This window comes from Carica papaya, chromosome 6 (genome assembly GCF_054855325.1).
Source record: "Carica papaya isolate Zhongbai chromosome 6, ASM5485532v1, whole genome shotgun sequence".
NCBI lineage: Eukaryota > Viridiplantae > Streptophyta > Magnoliopsida > Brassicales > Caricaceae > Carica > Carica papaya.
The window spans coordinates 20498942-20521511 of NC_142314.1; the positions used below are offsets into that span (position 1 = coordinate 20498942).

The window sequence follows — 22570 nt, forward strand, 5'->3', positions numbered from 1 at the left end:
TTAACCCACAAATATAATTTATATAATGAAATTTGTATTATATTTTTAATAAAATACTAATGTGTACCTATAATTCTTCATAATGTTATTTTGACTTTTTTCTTCGTTGACTGATTACGACATATTAAAAGATAAAATGCAAGAATTTTCAGAATATATATATATATATATAATGCAACTATCAAAGAATTTCTGCTAGCCATCTCCATTGCCAACCAAAAGAGCCTGCCACATTAAAATGGCAAAGCATAAACAAAATCACTTTTGCCCTACATATATATATATATATATAGATATATATATGTAAGGACCAATTGAGTCGTGTACTACTCGAGCATCTATCAGAGACACTTGTTTTTTATCCAGTTGAAGATGAGTTTACAAAAAGAAAGCTTAATGACTTGCCTTCCTAGGAGATCTAAAGAAGAGAACTCTTTTCCCATTCACAAAAATCAACTACAACATCCCAAAGACGGGTCCTTCCAATTTCAAAGTTGCCAATCTATGGGGATGATTCCCATTTTCTCCAAAAGCTGGTTTGTGCGAGAAAAGTGCCTGTCAAAATATGGGAACAACTAAAATAAATAGATATAGCTACATGAACAATTTTCAATTTCTTCTCTACAATCTATGGAACATTAGTACAAATGGGAAAATGTTATGCTATCACAATATAATGTACCAATGTCAAATTCCTCCAAACATTATCATGAATTGTCAAAATCCATTGCCAATTTCAGACTGCCCGCTATATTATACCAGTAGTTAGTTATTAGATGTGCAGTTCTGTAATAAATAAGCATGCCAAAATTACATAAAAAATTAAACTTGAACCAACATAAATATATTATAGTTCAACATAAATTCAGAATGTAAGGTAGCCTTTCAGAAGGTGATTAGGGCCAACTTTGTGATTCAAAAGAGAAGTAGAAAACCATCCAGTCTAGAGGTCCACATGCCTCAGGCCTGTAGAAGAATACTAGTTCTGGCTGGAGTGAATTCTTGGATTGTACCAAGACGAGGATTGGCGCATAGGCTAAGCTTCTGGCATGATGTTCAGTGTGGTGATGAGGCCCTTCTTCACCAGTGTGTTCTCTCTTGCTAGAGGGAAAGACGCAACTGTGATTGACTTTTTCTCATATTCTTCTAGAAAGGGTGTGGGTTATGAATCCTTTGAAAAACCTCAACAATTGGGTGGTTAATAAATATGAGTCTCCTTCAGCATCTTAACCACTCTAATGCTCCTTTGATGGTAATCATAAACTGGTATTAGAGTTGGATGCTAAAAGGCTCCTTCGTGGTGAAATTGTTATGTTTGCACCTCGCTTATTTTGGCTTGCCATTTTTTCCAAATTAAGATTTTGGTAAGCATCATTCTAGCCAACTTGGCAAAAATTGATCTCTAGTTTTGAAGTAGTGAAACATCAAGATAGAAAGACTCAAACATGCTCTTTAAATGTTTAAAAAGTCAAGGCTTTCCATAATCGTCATAGAGACATTGAAGGTTAACTAATATGTTTCACGGGATCATAAAATCAATGAGGCAAAATGAAATTCCCGATAAATCTGTTAAATGGTGTCATCATGGAGGAAAACCTTTCAATAGTAGCATGAGGTGGAACAAGGTTATTGAAAGGAGGAAATTGCTAAACGTCATCAGCATGAACAAAAACAACTTGAGCAGAAGCCAATATTTCTTGAGCTGCCATTAGTGATTTAAGAAGAATTTCAAATAGAGAAAACTTAGGTGAGAAACTGAAGAATAAAGGTACACAAACAGAAATTAGAGATCAATACGAGATACATGGAAAGAAATAGACTGAACCGATAGATTAGAGAGGAGTATTAAAAAAAAAAGACGAACACAAAGAGAGATAAAAGGGAATAAAACCCTAATAAGGAATTTCTTAATTCGTCATTGTCCATTCTTTTTGTTGATAACTATTAACCTTTATGGAGGCATTAACTACAACTAATATGGAGAATTATAAAAGAAGAAATTTAAAAGATTACAAGCCCTATAATATTTAAAAGCTAACTAAAAGGAAACTAAAATATTATAATGTCTAAATAAACCTATAAAATGTAAATAACTTTTAAAACTAATAACAATGATAATGACAAAAAATTTCTTTAATAGAAAATTTTCATCATTTTTTTTTATTAAGATGGTATCCCCTTGGTGCTTTAGTAATATATACTTTTTCTTCTTCAAAAAACGTTCTCTTATTTTTTATTAGAAATTTAAACATTCAATTGGTAACCTTTTAACTAAACTTCAGAAAAACTATTGATCTCATAATTATATTAGATAATGTCACATTAGTAAATGGTGGATACACCTATCAAAGTTCTTAATCTAGAGCTTAAGAAATTGCAAAAAGAGGACATTTTTTTAATGTAGCAAAATAAAATAAGAATATTCTTGTAATTATATTTAATTCAAGAGAATATCTTTGTAAATCATTCAACCTTATCTCTAGACAATGCATGTATCTACATGTCTTCGTTCGTGAGTAGTGAATGCAATGGGTGCCCGTGAAATCAAACTAACCTGCAGCCAAAAAACCCTCTGTTTGCAGACAATCCAGAAGGATGCGCAGCTTTGAGTATGTGATGTTTTCTTTCATCAATCAACCTGCAAAGAGTCTTCCCAGTAAGTAATTTGTTCCAAGATAGTTTTAAAAAAATATTTTTTATTTTTGAATTTTTCTTATGTTGTTGGAGTGGAATATCTTCCTTTTTTTAGATATTTGCCTAGCATTCAAAAATCTAGTTGTCTTTTATAGGGAAGCTCAACAGTGGAATAGCAGGCAACCAATATCCTTAAATATTTAATAAAAGAACTTATTCAATTGACCTAAAACTTGTCACATCTTTCTTTCTGCTTAAGTACTTGTGAGGCAAATATATATAGGTTTGTCAAGCATCTGCTCATCTCCTTCCCATAGATTTCCAGTAACAATGCAGTTGCATGATTCTTTTAAATGTCAATTCATATACAATGGCATAACCAAAAGTGAAATGTACAAATTCTTGGAAGAAATTATGGGAAAGATGGGGGAGGAGAAGATAGATGTTTCAGTTGTAGGGAAATCTCTCGGTTTTAGGACAATGAGGGTTGATCGTGAATATTTTCTTGACAAAAAATAAAGCTAACAACATCAGCGAAAAACCTTGATTTATCTTGAGCAAAATTTCCCCAAAGGAGGAAGACAACTCCTTCCTTCTTTTGTGAAACACTTCTAATAACAGCATCTGTAAATTGCTCCCATCCTTTCTTTGCATGAGAATTAGCCTGATGATGGCGAACTGAACAGGAAAAATCAAAGTAATCAGGTAATACAAATAAAACACAAAAGGAATACCTTGTTCCAGAACCAAAGGAAATGAACAACACATAATTTTTAGTGTAAAGTTGTCGCTTCGTCTCCACAAGTACTGTTTTAACTCTTAGCATTCGTTAAGAGTTAAGGTGAGACACATGACTGTTAAATACAAGTGCAGAAGAAACATCAGTAAGATGAACCATAAGGTTTGACATGCAAGCTATATACACTGTTTTGCCTTTACATAATCAACCAAAACAAAAAAGATGAGTCATGAGCAACAACTCAAGATTATGCATTCTGAGACTTATTACTCTCTACACAACGAAACATTTTCTCCAAGTCATGATTGTTGCAATATAGAATATATTTCCTATATGATTATTTCCTAGTGCAGGTCTTACTTATATAGCCAAGTGTTTCTTTCATAATTATTTCCTTTTCTTCACATAGGAATCCATATATTTCCTTCTCTTGGCAGAGAGATCCCTGTAAATATTTATATAAATATATAGAGGTGGCAAACAGTCGGTTTCATAATATATAGTAAAATTAAGCTTTTTTCTCCAACATTGTATCATAGCATGGTTGGTTAGAAAAAAGAGAAACAATGTGCTGGTGACAAACACTCTTTCATTCCAGAACTCTATGAGAGAATAAAGCTAGTTAACATTTACAGAAATCAGTTTCTGTGCATCCACCTAAATTCAATCTTTCCGGCTCCTGGGGACCTCCTTGCCAATGGTCTAACAAGTGTCCTACTTTTCACGTGCTATTGATTGCAGGCACATAAAGCTTATATGCCACTTGTTCTTAGCTCTGGTGATCGACTCCAACATGCTCCTAATTGACTTGAGTAGTTCTCTACAATGTGTCTTCCCAGGGTTTTTGGTTGAACTGGTTTTATGGTGATTGGGTAGTGAATGGTATAGTTCATATAATAATCTTTTGAAAACTAAGCGCTCTATTCCAGCAGGATTTGCAAACAATTTTTTGTTTGTGAGGCTTTCTTTTTGGGTGTTAGTAACTATGGCTTCAAATAGCAATATAGAGAATAAGATGATCCCATCTACGCAAAGCTTAGGATCCCCAGCTTACTACCAGATGTTTGATAGGAATTATTGCATACAATGATCTAAATTAGTAATGATGCATATCACAGGACATAGTAATATGAATGTTGCCCAACCAGAACAAAATGATCAACCACTCAAAGAATCCATTTGAGTCTTAAATGGCTGTCCCAGTCATACCCTAGTCTAATGAGAATTTGATGTATCCGCTACATAAATCTATTTTGGGAAACAAACTAAAACTTGCCAAAATGTCTAACTGGAACAGGAAATTGATATTTGATAGTGATCTGACTACTGGCACTAGCCCACACACATTCTCCAAGTCCAATCTTTTATGGTTTAAAAGCACAGGAATAAAGCAAGGAGTAAGGTTATGTCCAACAATTCCCTTTAGTAAAAGTTCTTCCAGTTGTCTATTTAACGAAACACACCTTTGCGTTCATCATATAATATGGAAGATCAGAAAGTTAGAGTTTAGGGACAAGACTAATAGCATGTTGGATGTCTCTTATGAAAAGTAATTAATTAGGCAGCTCATCAAGAGTGACAACATGAGACTTTTCCCATTTTTAAAAAATTCATGGGCTGAACATCCAAAAATATCTCGTCAACATAATCATCCATTTGGATTGATACTAGACATCTTTCACTTACAAGTAAAGTCTAACCAATTAACCCTAAAAAGTTGAGGATGATGTTCAATGTACCCTTAAGACCCACTTCATGGTAGTACCACCAGCTCAATAACTATTTTTGTGTGATCTCTACAAACACTTCATAAATGCAATGAACATGCTAGTTCACTTCCATTTATCATTATCTCCTGCTCGACAACATCTTTATTTGCAAGTTGTTCAATAACTCACGACCATCATCTTCTTCATCACCTGAATACTCTATGGCTATTTGATCCTCATATTCAAAACGAGGAAAAGCCTGATTGCTTCAATGTAAGGGTAAATTGAGAAAAACGAAATGTAACTCATCCTTGATGCTAATAGTGTTAAAGATTAATATATAAATTATAATTTATTTTATTTGTTAGTGTGAATTCAAATAAGTTTTATCTTTTAATTAAATTATGTGGTTAGTAAGACTTTATTTTTTTAGTAAATTTGATTTATATTTATCTTTTACATATCGGATAGTTAGTGGTATCTTATTTTTAAGAGATTAATTTATATGTAATCCTATTTAAAGGCACATATAGTTGTTAATTCTTGAGTTAATGAAAATTCAAGTTTTCTTCACCTAAAAAAATTCCAACAAATGATATCAGAACTTTTCTTGATTATGGTTCTGTGAGGAAAAAATATAAAGAGAAAACAAATAAATTCCTTACGTTAAATATGACTTCAAGCATTTTTTCTTTGGTTTCACCTTCCATTTTCATAAGGAAAAATGATCAATTATAAACTCTGAAACTACAAACATATTTTCAATTCTTTTATTTGTTGGATTTGGCTGCAAATGATGGTGAACTCCTACCATTGCCACCTTATCCAACTGCGGTTCAATCAAAGAGTCACAATGAAGAAAAATGCAAGAGAAATAGTAAATTTTGATGAGTAGTGCATCAACAATCGAAAAGAAGTACTTCAAAATAAAAAGAAAACAAGACATATTAGAGAGAGGTACTCCAACAAGATAAATTTAAGACATGTGATTCATACAAGAACTATAATTTATTTTATTTATTAATTTGAATTCAAATAGAGTTTATCTTTCAATTAGTTTTTATCCATATTTATTTTTTAAATATCATATAGCTAGTGGGAGTTTATTTTTTAGAAAATATAATTCATATTTATCTTTTAAATATCATAAGTTAGTGCTATATTATTTTTAGGAAAAGTTTATAAGAGTTCCATGTTAAGTAGGATATTACGTTAAATATGATATTTCGTTATTTAGAGTTCTAATAATAAAGTAATATCATGTAATTAGAATCCTCCTACAATAAGAATAATTCCTTATATATATATATTCTAAATGTAAATACAAAAAATAAGAAATAAAAAAGCAGTATATTGTTTTTTCAAAAATCGTAATGGTATCATAATAAAATAAATCTGTTTTAAAATTTTAATTTTAGAGTTTTCTTCAAACCCTAAAAACCTTAAAAAGAGCCAGATCAGAGGAAGAGAGCCAAATCTGGGAAGAGAGGTCAGATTAGAGGAAGAGAGAAAGCAGCCAGTTTCTTCTTCGCCATGTGACCACATGCACCCAAGCTACGCCTCCCTTCTCCACGTCGATCTGATCACACCAAGAGAAAGGGATCACCCTCTTCGCACCTAGAGAGACTGAGAGGCATAGTTTGAGAGATCAGCATCACACAAAGCCGCTGGCCGCGACTCGCTGACCTTTTGCATCACACAGATGCACGCGGACTTGCCCTAATCTGCCGCGCACCAATCTTCCTCTTCCACCGCACGCAAGAATTTTTTATAGTCGCACTATGTCAAACCGCTCTAAGCTTATGAGCCGAGCCGATTTCAACATGAGTTGAGCTGTTGTTGAGTCGAACCGTTTTTCAACTGAGTCGTTTTTCAACTAAGCCGTATTTTGAGCCGAGTCATTTTTTAGGGGAGTCGAGCAAGATCTGATTCCAATTTTTTCTATCCTTTTCTGCCCCTTTTGGTGCATATTAAAAAGTTTATTTTTTATTATTGAGTATTGTTCTTCTTGTCTTTAGCATTCTAAAACAATATAAACAAAAAAGGTGAGTGTTGCTAGTTTCGATAACCCTTCATTACAAATCAATCCCGTAAAACTTGATAGACCTAATTATCTTAATCAAAATCTTATTTATTATTTATCAAATATAGAGGATTGCAGAGTTACATTACTAGTGAGATGAAGAAAGCAAATGTTGATAGTTTAGAATATAATAGATGGGACTTTGAGAGCTCATTCGTAATGTCATAACTCATGAATTCCACACAACCCCCCATTACTAGAATATATATGTTGCTTAATACTGCCAAAAAAATATAAAATGCAGCGTCTCTTATAAATTTACAAGTGGGTAATGACCTCCAAATTTATGAACTTCGGAATAAAGTTCATGGCACAAAGTAAGGAGGTACGACTATTTCACAATATTTTTCTAAATTAAATGGATTATGACAAAAATTATACTAGTATCAAAAGTTTTAGGGAGATTGTCCTACAGATACAATCAAATTTTAGAAAGCAGATTTATAATTTTTTAACTGATCTTAACACCAAATATGATCAAATACAAGTCCAAGTGCTTAATAAGGATCATTTTCCTTCATTAAAATAAACTTAATCTTATGTTTAGTAAGAAGAAAATAAAAAAAATGTCATATTTCACATTATACCAGCTAAGGTTGGATTACTTACTCAATCTGACCAATTTAGAGATATGCGGAAGTGTGATTATTATAACAGGCCAAAACGCACTAGAGAGATGGAACCACGAGAGTTCAAGCAAATTTTGTTAAAGTTAGAGAAACATCTTTTATACAGACATTGGTTCAAAAGGCATTAGTAGATCACACAAAGAGAAGCATGACGAAGATATTACAATGCTAACTGGTCCAATCACAAGATTTCAAGCCAAGATGCTAAAACATACATTACAAGTCTTTGTACCAAGATGGATACAATAAGAACTTAATACATGTGGACTGTTTGAATAATTAAATGAGCCAAAGAAAATTATTAATTTCGTCCAAGTGTGTAAACAGAATTAGAATGAATGTTTAGGATCATTTTGATCATTTTTTAGATAATTAAATTTTGTTCATATTTTCCTACACTATGCAATACTATGTTTTCCTATATCATTTAATACCATATTTTCCTACATTATTTAATATCATGCTTTCTTATGTTATTTAATACTATGTTTCCCTAAATCATTTCATAAATAATGAAATTTTGTTCATGTTTTCCTACATCATCTAATTATGAACTTTTGGCAAAATTTAGATGTTTTAAACTATAAATATCTTTTTTTCAATGTAATATGACAGACCTCGATTATTGAATAAATTTTATTACCTTTAATAGAACTTTGACAAGGGAGAATTCTTATTCTTCTTGTTGCATTAAGAATTGAATTAATTTATCAAGTTATCTTGTGGTGTTTATTCATTCTTACTTCTTTCATCCTCATCACTCAAGTTTTCAATTACAGGCTAATTGTGAGTTTGGTAGGGAGGATTTGTTTAACATTCTGAATTATTTATATTAAATGTATATGTAGAATTCTGCATGTAATTTTTGATTCTTCGGTTCTGCATCAACCTATCTCACCATCCGTTGGAGTTTTTTCAATAGAAGAGATTCAAAACCTGAAGCGCCTTCTAGCTCAACTTAACTCTTCATCAACTATTGGTATATCAAATATGGTAAAATCAAATATTGCTCATCTCCTTCCTATTTCCACTCCTGATACTTGAATTATAAACTCTGAAACTAACAGACATATGACAGACTCTTCTAAATAATTTCTAACATATTCTTCTTGTACTTAAGGGAAAAATGTTCGTATAGTAAATGGGTCATACACTCCGTGTCTGAAACAGGTTCTATTAATAGTATCCCTACTATTATACTATTTTCAGTTTTACATATATCTAGTTTTTAAAAAAAAAATTATCTATTAATTACATCATTAGAAATCTCATTTGTGAAATTAAATTTTTTCTGATTATTACATCTTTTAAATTTTTCAAATTAGAAAAATGATTGACACTGGTAGACTACAAGATACCTTATATATCTTGAATAAAAACCATAACTTAATTAGGAATCAAGCCACCATTGGGAATAAGGAAGTCAATATGAAAATACTGCTATGACACTGATGATTGGAACATCCTTTATTTTTTGTTTAAAAAAATTATATTATAATTTTTTTAAAAGAACTTCCACAGATTCTTTATTTTGTGATGCATGTGAACTTATCAAACATAAAATGAGCTCCTATCATTTAAGTAATAATATAAGTACTGATCCTTTTATGACTATTCACTCTTATGTGTCTACCTACTCAGAATATCTTTTTATCTGTTTATACATAGTTTGTTATTTTTATTTACTGTCGTACTAGATTAACATAAATTTATTTGTTAAAAACCAAAAGGTGATGTATTTTCATACTTTCAATCATGCCACAAAATGATATGTACACTGTTTAGTGCTAAAGTTAATATTGTGATAACTGACAATAATACAGAATATATGGATAGTGGGTTCCGCGCCTACTTGGATTCAAATGCGATAATTCATCAGACAAATTGTGTCTACACTAGTGAACAAAATGAGATTGCTGAAAAAAAAAAACACATATTGGAGGTAAGTAGGTCATTAATATTCTCTATGAATCTACCAAAAAGTTAATGGAGAGATGTTGTAACAGCCCCGGAAAATATTAAAAAAGAAATGAGTATTTAAATATATCGAATGCGGAAGCGAAATCAAAATTTCAGTTAACACCCCTTACACGAAAAAAAAACCCAAAAAAACGTACTTAAAATATAAAAGGTTAAACTAACTAAGAAAGAAAACTCGAAAATAAACTATGCGTATGACTACAGAGTCTCTAGGCATCCCCTTCGTCGTCCTCCTGCGGAACGGGCTCGGGAACCATGTCTTCCTGATCTGAAATGGTTAATTAAGGAGTGAGCTACACTAGCCCAGTAAGAACATCACGATATCTCACCGTCACGGAGATAAAGGTGGGTAGAAAACCACAAAAAGACCAATGGAGCATAATTTACAATAAACTCGTTTATTAACATGAAAACCTTTACCATCCACTTACCTCGGTGGAATTTATGAAAACAATATAAGAAAAATAATAACATTATCACAATCATGGAATAATATAAGCTGTAAAACATAGCACTTATCACGCCTTTTATAATTCAATCATTATACAACATATCATTTTCTCATTTACCAGCCTACTAGTATCCATGGGGGTCCCTAGGGGTCCCGCTACCCGTTAACCTTTAACATTCATAATAAGTTTCCAGGGCCGTCCCCATACCCCGTCCGGTATGGGCGCCAAAACCATAAACCTCAATACCCCGTCCGGTATGAGGGTGAAACGGGCCGTCCCCATACCCCGTCCGGTATGGGCGCCAAAACCATAAGATCTCCATGCCCCGTCCGGCATGTGAGACCACAATCCCGGTAGGGTTCCCTACGGACCCGGTCCGTCCACCATCTCCCAGGATATCTAGTCAGGCTGTCCCCATCATACAATTACCAATCTATACAATGTTTCATTTCCCTTTTTCCTCAATAAGCATCATCAATTCACATTTAAACAAGCAAATCGTAATTCATGCCGAACAGACAACATACAGTATCAGTTCTTCAGTCATTCAACCCATAATTAATAAAACAGTAATATATGCATTCGAAATTATAAAATGAACACATCAAACCCCATAATGCATTTAAAGCTGTAAAACAGTGTAAAACATGCCAAACAACAGTAAATCATTAATCACACTAGACTCGGGCTCCATTAGCAACCTTAAGCAATTTCACACATGCGTTAATTCAAGAAATACCGTTTTATCATTTTGAACTTTAATACCGTGATAGGAAATAGGGTGAGGGGTCCTTACTTGTTTTCGGGATCCGAATACGATTCACAGTGCGCCTGCAGGCTGTCCCTAATTTTTCCTGAATTTTTCCCGGGAAACTGAAACACGCTAACAGTACCTGCACGTGTTCCAAAAAAAATCCAAATTAGGCCCAGGACCTCTTTCGGCCCAAATCGCAACTCCGGCACGGCGGCTCCGCCGTGCTCCGGCGACGGCGCCGCCGCTGGCGGCGGCGAGTCGCCTCGAGTTGACTGTTTTCGGCCGTTTTTGGCCGAATTCGGCCACACTCGCATTGGTCCTTGTCAGAAAACAACCCTAGGGCCCTCGGGGGGCCAAAAAATCACGGAAAAACGGAGCTTACCGGCGGCGGCGCTCTCGGGTGCAGCGGCTCTCCAGCGAGGTTCGTGTTTTGGTGATTCGGCTCCGGTCAACCTGTAGAGAAAAGAATGGTGATCACGGTGATATAAAAATTGCATCGAACGGAGGCCGGGAAGGGCCTCGTCGGAGGCAAAAACCGAGAGCGGGCGCGGCGGCGCCGCTGGGCTTCGGCCGCGTATTCCGGCCGTTTGGCCGGGATTTCGGCTTCGATTTGGCCATAGGAGGAATCAGTGGAGAAAAACGAGTCGGGGGTATGAAATTTACCTCGATCGGCGGTCGGAAATTTCCCCGGTGCGGCGGCGAGTGGCGGCGGGTGGCGGCGGTCGGCCTCTGGTTCGTCTTCTCCGGCGAGCAGCTGGCGGCTAGGGTTTGTGGTCTGGTGTGGGGGTTCTATTTATAACCCCTTGCCTTTTGATCACAGCCGTTCATTTCGTTTTAATCTGGGCCGTTCGTTTTTGATTGAATCTGGGCCGTCCGTGCGTTTGAATCTGGGCCGTCCGATCGCGCGATTGATCTGGGCCGTCGGATCGCACCCACGCGGATCGCCAACGTGGCTCCTTTTGGAGTGACGCGATCTTGCCACGTGGCAGGCCCCGGTTGGCCGGGACTGCTGACCGGGCCTGCTGACGTGGCCCCCCCCTTTTTTTTTTTTTTTTTTTTTTTTTTTTTTTTTTTTTTTTTTTTTTTCCCTCCTCCTTTCCGGGCGCTACAACTCTCCCCCCCATAAAGAAATTTGGTCTCCAAATTTGCCTCATTACTCTTGATCAAACAGATGAGGATATTGGGCCCTAAATTCTGATTCCAGCTCCCAAGTCGCCTCCCTAGGCGTGTGGTTCTGCCACAAGACTTTTACAAATGATATTTTCCGGTTACGGAGTATTCTGCTTTCTCGGTCCGTGATACTGACCGGTACTTCTTCATAAGACAAGTCCTCTCGGAGTGAAAGCGGTTCATGAGCCACGACATGAGAAGGGTCCGGATTGTACTTGCGCAGCATAGATACATGAAACACATTGTGAACCCGGGAGAGCTCAGGGGGCAGTGCAAGTCTGTAGGCAGTGGTACCAATCTTGTCTAAGATTTCAAAGGGTCCAATGTATCTGGGGTTTAATTTTCCCCTTCTGCCGAACCTACTAATTCCCTTGAAGGGGGTGACTTTAAGAAACACCCGGTCACCTTTCTCAAAGGCCAGGTCTCTCCTCCGGGTATCAGCATAGCTCTTTTGCCTACTCTGAGCTGTCTGGATGTTCTTCTTGATCTTAACTATCTTGGACGTAGTTTCTTCCACTAAATCCGGGCCAAACAATCTTCTATCGCCCACTTCCTCCCAACAAATCGGTGACCTGCACGGACGCCCGTATAGCGCCTCGTATGGGGTCATGCCGATGCTTGCTTGGTAACTGTTGCCACGTGGCAGGCCCCGGTTGGCCGGGACTGCTGATCGGGCCTGCTGACGTGGCCCCCCCCCCCTTTTTTTTTTTTTTTTTTTTTTTTTTTTTTTTTTTTTTTTTCCTCCTCCTTTCCGCGCGCTACAGATGTAGTTCTCTCAGTTGTTTATCTTATCAATAAAATATCTTTACGAATCCTGAATTTTAAAAGTCATATGAAAATTTTGCAAGGAAAAAATTCATACATTGTTTCTCCAAAAGTGTTTGAATGTGTATGTTTTATTCATGCTATAAATGTAGATAAGCTAGAACCTAGAGTTCTTAAGTGTGTATTTGTTAAATATTTTTTTAACTAAAAAGATTACAAGTTTTATCATCCACTGTCTACAAAATACTTTATAACTATGGATGTTACATTTAGAAAAATCGAATCTTATTTTAACTCAAACCCAACATCTCTTCAGGAGGAGAGTGAGAAGGAAAATGTGATACCAAATTAGGTAACACTTGACAGTCATATTCAAGGGGACAGTTCTATTGCAGAAGGTCTTACTCAAAAAGAAAATGTTGAACGTCTGAATAAATCAGACTTGAAAAGGTATTCAAGGAGAGATAAATCATAAAAAACCATCATGCAGTCTGTCCCAGGTCAAGAATCTTCTCTGGTTCCAGAAGATACTGATGAGTTATCTTTCTCTTATGATTTAGTAGATAAACCTATTGCTATTAAAAAGGGAGAGATTACTTGCATTAAGCATCTTATATCTAACTTTGTTGCCTATGACTCTCTATTTCCTTCCTATAGAGTTTTTGTCTTATTTATTATCTCTGTATCTATTCTACAGGATTTGAGAGAAACTTTAGGAGATCCTAAGTGAAAGAAAATCATGACTGAATAAATAAAAACATTGACAAAAAAGGAAATATAAAAACTTGTTTCACCTCCACAGAGAAAGAAGATGGGTGTAAATGGATTGTTCACTATAAAATGCAAAACAAACAGATTGACTGAAAGGTACAGAACTAGATTGATGACTGAAAGATTTACTCATACCTATAAAATTAACTCTCATGAGACTTTTGCACATGTTGTGAAAATGAACACAATTAATATTTCTATCTTATGCAACTAATCTTGAGTGGAATCTACAACAATTTAATACAAAAAATATATTTCTCCATGGAGACTTAAAGAAAGATGTATACATGAAAATTCCACTTGAATTTGAAGATGAAATGATGCAATGAAAAGTTTGTAAATTAAAAGTCTTATACTAATTGAAGCAATCTCCAAGAGTATGGTTTGAAATGTTTAAAAAAGTTATGATCTCTTTTGGATATCAACAAAACAATATTAATCATACCTTATTTATCAAACATCATGGGGGTGAGGTCACTCTTCTTTGATCCTGAATTACTATAGTTGCAAAACCTAATAAGTGAATTAAAACTACTTAAAGAAAAGAACTATCCCTTTTTTGTGACAATAAAGCAGCCATTAACATTGCTCATAGTTCAGTTCAACGTAACAAGACAAAACACATTGAAATTGATCGACACTTTATAAAAGAAAAAGTGATTGATGGCTCCATATACTTATATCATGTATTTTTTGATAATCAAATGACAGATATTTTCATTAAAGGATTATGTAATAAATCTCTTCAAAACCTAATTTGCAAGTTGGGCATGTATGATATTTTTGCACCAACTTGAGGAGGAGTGTTAATAAAGGTTCCCTATTAAGTAGGATATTATATTAAATAGGATATTTCATTATTAGAATTCTAATAATAAAATAACATCATGTAACTAGAATCCTCCTACAATAAGGATGATTCTCTATATATATCTTAAGTGTAAATACAAAGAATAAGAAATAAAAAAAGTAGTATATTTTTTCTTCAAAAATATTCAAAAAATTAGTTATATGTAAGTCTATTTAAAAGCACATTAAGTTGTTAATTCTTTATTAAATGAAAATTTAAGTTTTTTTTCATCTAAAAAAATTTCAATAAATAGTTATAACACTAAATGTAAGGCCCGTAATATTCATTAAGAGAATCCCTTAAATGGAACGCAATAGAAATGACGATTATAGGGCGAGGGTTGGAGAAACTAAATTCAAGGATCCTAATTAATTTTATTTTGAGATATTGACCTAGATTGATATTGGATAACCCACCAACACTTCTTAGCTAACTTGGTCAATTTTATTTTAGCAAACAAAATCGTACAACAATGCAAAATAAAAATATTCTAGAACTAACATATCTCACCATAATGAAATATTAATATAACTGTATTTTTATGTAGTATTAACTATATTTAGCTTATTAGGAACGATTAAAATAACTTTATTATTGTTTTAGGAATTTTCTTTCTTATTTAGTTAAAAATTTTATTTTATTATTATTTTCCTATTTAATTGTTCTAGTTATTATTATATCTATTTTTCAAGTTATCTTTGTCAAACACCAATCAACTTTTAACTAAAAACGTTTGTACTAATCATCTATTTTAATAAAATCTTTAAAACTCATAACACAAGTTACAGGCGCCTCAAACACCCACTTAGACTCTAATACCAACTAACGATAGGTCAAGAGTTTGAACACTATATTTAGAGAAATTTTTAAAAAGAAATCTTGAATCTTAAAATTCAAATCAACATCTAATTGTTTGTCTAATAATCATATGAATGGTCTACCAAACAACTAAGCTAGGGAATCTGCTGAACAGGAAAAAAAATCAGGGTAATCTACTTAATGGGAAAAACTAATTAAGTAAAACGCTATAATAGAAAGGAGCTAGAAACGAAAATCAAATCTTCCAATTCCTTTTGAAATAAAACTTCTCAAAAGGTTTCTTTTCCTTATCTACATCAATTAGTTTCTTGGTCATTGAATCAAAGAGGATTCAGTAAATACTACCTAAAGTACTGAAGACACCAAGTCAATGAAGCAAGAAATATTTACATGTAAACTATAATGTTCTAGAAATAAATGGAAATATTTTCAGCCAATGGTCCCTGTCTATTCCCATATTTACTAACAAACAAAACTTCTCAACCTGAAATAGACCAAAGCCCTTATCTGCTTGAAAACTCTGAAGTTCTTTGAAGTCCTATAAATGATTTCAGAGTTTACGACTTGATTCTGGATTAGTTGCCCACTCTTTATTTCCTGGTTTGCTTCCTCAGACTATTATTGCTTCCTTAAAACATTGCTTAGTCTCTAAAAGGTAGTGTTGCTTAATTTGATCCCTTATTATGCGTTATAACTTTAGACAATAAAGAAAATTATCTTTGTAATATTTCAGTGAGAAACAAAGTACATTGAAATCCAACCAATACTTGCATTAATTTATTTCTCATCACATATTCTTCAACAGGAAACTTTATTTCGAAAACAACTCTTCCATAGGAAATCTTGTGTTCTTTTTAAGAAGGAACCCTTCTGAAATGTTTAACCATAATTGTCTTCTGAGTTTTAAAACCATGAAATAAGTTACCAAGCTCCCCATTGGATAATGTAGTGAGGATATAGATTGCAAGTGAGTTTTATCAAGGATATTACCTGTAAGAACAGTGTTGAGCAAGAGAACACCCTGAAATAAAATAAAATTTACATCAAAGAGAGAAGAACAACTGTTGCAACCTAATCTGCATTTTTTTTATGGAAAAAGAACACATTATTTAGAGAGAGAGAAAGAGAGTACAAAATAGTGGGAGGATAATACATCCTCCGAAAAATAAGAAAGAAATCCAAAACAGAGAAATATGCAAAACATCAATCCAATAAGTCTTCCCAATCCCTTTGCATGACGAACAAGGGTTACTAGTTACCCTGAAAGAAACCATGCGGCGCCTTGTCTACAGTGAGGCTATCTAGACCGATATGAAACTACCGTGTTCCTTTTGCATATTAAGTATCATATGAAACTAGTTCATAGAATAGAACAAAAAGAAAACAGAAACTGTATTTCATTCAATAGAAGGTTCTAACCTTATCAATAAACATACATGGTGTAAAAGTATAATATCACCTATATATACATGAGAAAATCCTCCCAAGCTACCTTCGAAAAAAACATCTGCCAATTCCATAAATTTAGAAGACATTATTACAATGCTTCAAAAATTAGCAAGAAAAATTAGGTGCATTAGATTTTTTTTTTGTAATGCTTAAATTCTTTATGTCTCTTTGAAAGGGAATGCATGTGCTTCTAGAGTATTATTTATGATTTGAGTTGTCCTAAAAAGAAATCTTCTCTAGTTGTGAGAAAGATGCTAACTTTTATCTCATTCCTATATCACTAGGAAAAAGGACAACGAAGAACTAGAGTTGTTGTTTCTTTTTTTTTTTTTGAGAAGAAAGTGTAAGTATATAACAAGAACTAGGCTTTTTGTTTCTATCCAACCTGATTTAAGACAATCTACCCCAAGGCACTATTTTGTATCACATCCAATTAAGAATGTATTAGCTATCCAACCTGATTTAAGACAATCTACCCCGAGGCACTATTTTGTATCGCATCCAATTAAGAATGTATTAGCTATTATCTACTTTATCACAAAGCATAAATTAAAATCTTGAAAGCTGCCACTTCATGCAAATACTCGAAATAGGATCCAGAATACCTCCTTAAACTCAGGACAGTATTAGTGGAACCATAACTGGGTAATATCCCTTCTCCAGCTATACAAGCTAAAGATACACCCTCAAATCCCCCTTCTTAGAAAGGTAACTAGCTTTATTAGCAATTCATTCTCTGCTATTATGGAATAAATTCATGCACACCATCCATGTGATTTGATAAGATTGTCAAAAGCCTGGGAACATCAATTGATAGCTTCAGCACCATATTGATCTGGTTAACTCCATAATAGTCATTCTCTTCCAGAATCAGAATTAGGAATATTGCATGTCATAGATAATATCTTAAAATTTAAAGAAAAAAAAACAAACTTAAGATATTAACTCCAATTTATATGTCAGTAGCTCTTTAAATTTCCAAGTCCTATCAGTTGATTTTGAGGCCATTTATAGAATTGTAAGAATGTTTTAATTGAAGAGCAGTAACTGAATGTTAAACCCATGCTCAAATCCACTAAGTGCAATACCACCTGGATATCTCTTTCCTGTTCTTTTATATTGACCCATTTTAGCAGAAGAAGAACAAGTAAGCTTCTAAAAAGGTTAAAATGATTGCACAAAACAGAAGAAAATGCCAATTCCAACGTTTAACATTAAAGCAATTTCACCTGTACAGCCCATTTCTCCAGATTTCCATGAGATGGAATGGAACAACCCAGATCTTGCTTAAGTTCCTTAAATATGTTCATCAGACTAGAAGGGAACTTCACTCCTTCTGGCACCGAAAATGAGAGACCCATTGCCTGACCAGGTCCATGGTAAGGGTCCTAGCAAGAAGAGAATTGGAAAGGGTGTCATAAAAATATATATTTACAATCAAAGTACGGGAGAATAAACTAAATAAGCAAGTAATATGACATTACTAATAAAATTCAATCCCTAAACAAGATAATGGTAGAAATGAATCAAAACAATATTTTTCTTAAAACTTTCACCAAAAAATCCATCAGACATATAATTACTAGGTACCCAACAAGAGCAAGATGGGATTTTTTTTTTATAAAATAAGAAATATATAGAAGATAAAGGAGAAAAAAGTACAAAAATAGAGAATAAGATACCCTACAAAATCCTCCTAGAACCAAAAATCACAGCAAATTAATCTTTGTAGAGAATGGAAAAATAAATAAATTACGACTTAAAAGTTATAAACTTGTCAAGTATTTAGCACAAAAATGTCCGAAATTTAGATATTTAAGAACAGATAGTCACATTTGTACATGTTTTCTTCAACTTATAATCACATTTATACATGTTTTCTTCAACCTAATTAGAACAAATAATCATCTCCTCACATGATGATAATCTCTAATTCTACATCATCATAAGTCCAAACATGCACATCAAGTGTTAGATACAAATCCCATACGCACAAAAATGCCCTGTCGTATCTGACAAGGGTTTGACACTAAAACTAAAGAGTCTGAGCACAAAAGGCCAACCTAAACATCTCTAGAACACAAATTTGTCACGTTAGATTTTAAGATATTAGCATACAAAACAAGCAATAAAACGAATAAGGACATGTAATTAGGGTCAAAATTTTTACTGATCTCCAATGCAAAGCGACTTGGAAACTGCGAACAAGGATGTTTGATGAGCTCAAGTCACAAAGGAATGGCAGTGAGAAAAGCTGCTAAACCTCTTTGGCACGGAGCTTTTCATGTTCGGATGATATAGAACGAAATCAAAGAATCTTTTAGGACCATATACCTATCACATCCATGTTTCTGGGATGGATAGACACTTCTAATTGTTTAATGGGCACAAGCTCATGGGGAATTTTTTAATATGCCTATATCAGTGTTATATAGGAGTTCGGAGGCAACAATATATTAATTTTTGGTGTTTATTGTTGTAACTGTATCTTACTTTGGATCCTTCTTTTAGAAGGCTCTAGGAGGATATCTTATTCTCCATCATTGTATTTTACCCTGAAATTTTTTGTTCATGGGTCACACATTTTAGTACTGGCAAAGATTTAGGGGATCTAATTGATATACTGGTTGATTTTAGATACTTTACATATGGGTCTACACTCTCGTGGTTTTGAGTAGATGATCATACTTTTCTACTAAAAAAAATGGGTCTGGCAGACAGGAAATGTTTTACACATAATCAAACCCAAAATTTCATCCGCATTGTCAATTCAATCGTATCCTATATCCGTTACATTTTTTTATTCTTCTTGCTTCCATTAGCTTTTGTTGTTATTTTGTTTCCCAACACCTTGCTGACCAACCAAACAGGCAGAGCTCAGAAATATATAGAAAAATTATTCAACAATTACATAGATTACTACAACTAAGGTGGGATTTTAACACTCTCCCTCACGCTAAGCGTCAAACTAGAGAAAAACCATGAGCTAGAATTTAGGCTGATATCATAATAAAATCTTAGAGAAAAAAGATTATGGGTTACATGGGATTTTACGCGAAGTAAAAGAAGAGTGACTGAACAGATACCTGGCCAATAATGATAGCCTTAACTAGATCAAATGGAGTACAGTTAAGAGCATTGAAAATAAGCTGTTGTGGTGGATATATCGGCACCCTGCCAGCGCTGATCTCGTTTTCAACAAATTTCTGCAAGCTCTTCGCGTACGGCTTCTGTAGCTCTCCGGGAAGGGCTTCCAACCACGAGTCCTCCACCAAGAGCTCTTCCAATCGCACATACCCTACACCCTCGGCTACAAAGCCACATAATATTTCCCGTTTATTCCAAAAGAAAGCGAAGAAAGAGGAAACCTTAGAATTAAAAGTTAAAAGAGGATGGGCGAATTGAGTGCGTACCTGTGGATTTGACGACTCTTTGTGAGCAGATTTTGATATTACGCTTGGATTTCGCAAGGAATTTGTTGAATTCCATACGCGACTTTTGCGCGGGGGTAAGGCCGGAAGGATTAGAGTCGGGGATGAGCCGGGAAGATTCAGATTCAGGAGTGGAGGATAATGAGTTAGATAGAGTTTTTGCCACTTTGAAAGGACTGAGTTGTTGCGGTTTGGAGGGATCCGGCGAAGAGGATAGCTTCAGACGCTTTGCGGGTTGGAATAGATCCATAAGGGTTCTGGAGGAAGCCATCACTCTCTGCCTCTGCAGAAAGAGTTTTGGCGGGAAAAATTGCCCAGATGAATGCAAATGAATACGAGGACCTTGGCTTTACGCCTTTTTGTTTCGCGCTACTGGAGCTACTGCAATCAATTAGGAGCCAGAAAATGAGTAAATAATAAAATATTCAAAGTAGATGTGAGTGAAAGAGAAAATATTAGTGACGTGTGTAAAAGAGGCGTGGAAAGTTTCGGTATGGATTTATACTGCCTCATAAATTTTAAATAATCAAGTTTAACTAAATTATATTAATAATTAAGATATTATCTAAATATTATTTTATTTTTTGAGTAAAATTTATTTGAACATTGTTGGATAATACAAAATGGCAAATTTTTAAATATATTTTTTGGTAAAAAAATAATTAAGTAGGATGAGTTTACTATAATGAAAGTGATGAATGATAAATAGAGAATGTCACGTTGTATGGTATATAAAATTAACTTATAAAAATAGGTAATTGAATTTAAACTTACTTTCGGTATGAGATATGTAAAGATATAAGTTTCTTTTTCGATGATATGTTTAAGAAAGTTACATATTTTCTCGTATCAACATTAGTCATTCAAATTTTAATAATAAATTAAAAAAAACGAAAATAAATATCATTATTTCTACTTTTAAAAATTTTTCCTAACTTTTTAATAAATTACTTTAAAAGTAAACTAAAGAAAGAAGAAAATAAATGTCATTATTTCTGCCTTTTAAAGTTTTTGTTTGTTTTTTAATAAATTACTTATTTACTTTTATATCTTTTTTAAACAGACAATTAAATAATAATTTAAACTATTTTGTCATAAATATCTTATTTTAAATTCTTATCAAAATAATTGCTTATTTTTTTACAAATATTATTTTATCTAAATTTATAGTTATTTGTTCTTAATAAAATTTTTATTTTGATTAACTTAGATAATGAAAGCTTAAAATTGACCTTATATTATTTAAAATTATTCAAAGAAGCACTTTGAAAAATTTTGGGTTGAATTGAATATAAAATTATTGAATGTGATTCAAACAGGAAATTAGTTGTGATAGATAATGTAGCATTTTTTACAGTATGGCAATGATATGACATCTATAAATAATTAAATTTTGAAATTTTTTTCTTTTTGTTTTAAGACAATCATTTTCTCCAAAAACAAATTAAATTATTAAATAAAGTTGAAAATATAATTTTAATTTTTTACTTAGAAACCCTTATATAATATTCTAGTCCAACTTGTAGGTCTATTCCAAATTACTTATTATTTTAAACTTATTTTTATTCATATGGTTGGTACACTAAAAAATAGGTAGTTTTCTCCCTCCTTTATATGATCGTGGAGCTACGTCTCACTCTTCATTCATTTTTTAAAATTAAAACCCTAAAAATTGATTTATACTTTTCATACCTCTATCTTCGTCTCCTCTACCTCCTAAATTTCATCATTATCATGTTCATATCTTTCATAGTCAACTAAATAATGTTGTTATTAAGTGGCACATACTATGTGACCAAAACATTCAAAATTTAAAACTTTTTTACTTAATTGTTAATTAAACGAATTATCACATTTTAATCCAATCAAATATAGGTAAAGTTCAATCTCTCATTAAAATATAAACATGTCAAATCAATGTGACTATATTTTCTAAGTCATGTATTAAACTCAAAACCAAGTTTTAGATTTAGAATACTTAGTCGTTGTGTGGCTAAAATCCTTTGAGAAACAGTTTAGAGGATGTCTATATCTCCCTTTAGCTTTTTTTTCCCCTCATATATTGATTTAAGGTAACATTTAGGAAAAAAAAAGCATTTTTCTCTTCCTTAAGGTTTTAATTGTAACTGTAAAGGTTCAGAACTTAAAGAACTAGAAATATTGAATTAAGTAATTATAAGCATAAGTAATTTAGAGTTTATGGTTTACATTCTTTATGTAATAAATTGGAATGTCCAATAAAGTTATGAGAATGTCCTTTTTTTTTTTTAGTTTCGGTAACGAACTTAAAAAAACGTAACTAAAGATCCTATGAAGTTAACCTCCAAAGGACAAT

The 22570-nt window shown here is 33.3% G+C and overlaps 1 protein-coding gene across 2 annotated transcripts; it reads right to left on the minus strand.

The window, feature by feature from the left end:
• Positions 1 to 179: 179 nt before the first annotated feature.
• On the minus strand, positions 180 to 20634 carry UNG (uracil dna glycosylase). 2 transcript variants are annotated; one of them, XM_088222144.1, is made up of 7 exons: positions 20218 to 20633; positions 19891 to 20114; positions 18034 to 18192; positions 16346 to 16376; positions 3177 to 3312; positions 2555 to 2638; positions 180 to 555 (listed from the first exon to the last, which is right to left on the minus strand). In XM_088222144.1, the coding sequence occupies exons 1-7, from the start codon at positions 20504 to 20506 to the stop codon at positions 489 to 491; spliced, it is 990 nt and encodes a 329-aa protein (XP_088078270.1). In that variant the 5' UTR covers positions 20507 to 20633; the 3' UTR covers positions 180 to 488. The 2 variants fall into 2 exon arrangements, with proteins under 2 accessions (XP_088078270.1, XP_088078271.1); XM_088222145.1 differs by lacking the exon at positions 180 to 555 and adding an exon at positions 1431 to 1702 and having other exon boundaries at positions 20218 to 20634.
• Positions 20635 to 22570: the final 1936 nt, after the last annotated feature.

What these genes read in the sequence shown, in the direction of transcription:
- UNG (XM_088222144.1), bottom strand. Translation starts at nt 20,506, where the DNA reads ATGGCTTCCTCCAGAACCCTTATGGATCTATTCCAACCCGCAAAGCGT. An exon ending in AAGAGTCGTCAAATCCACAG is followed by an intron (nt 20,115 to 20,217) that starts GTACGCACTCAA and finishes GTGGCTTTGTAG; the next exon opens with CCGAGGGTGTAGGGTATGTG. An exon ending in AGGCTATCATTATTGGCCAG is followed by an intron (nt 18,193 to 19,890) that starts GTATCTGTTCAG and finishes TCTTCTTGCTAG; the next exon opens with GACCCTTACCATGGACCTGG.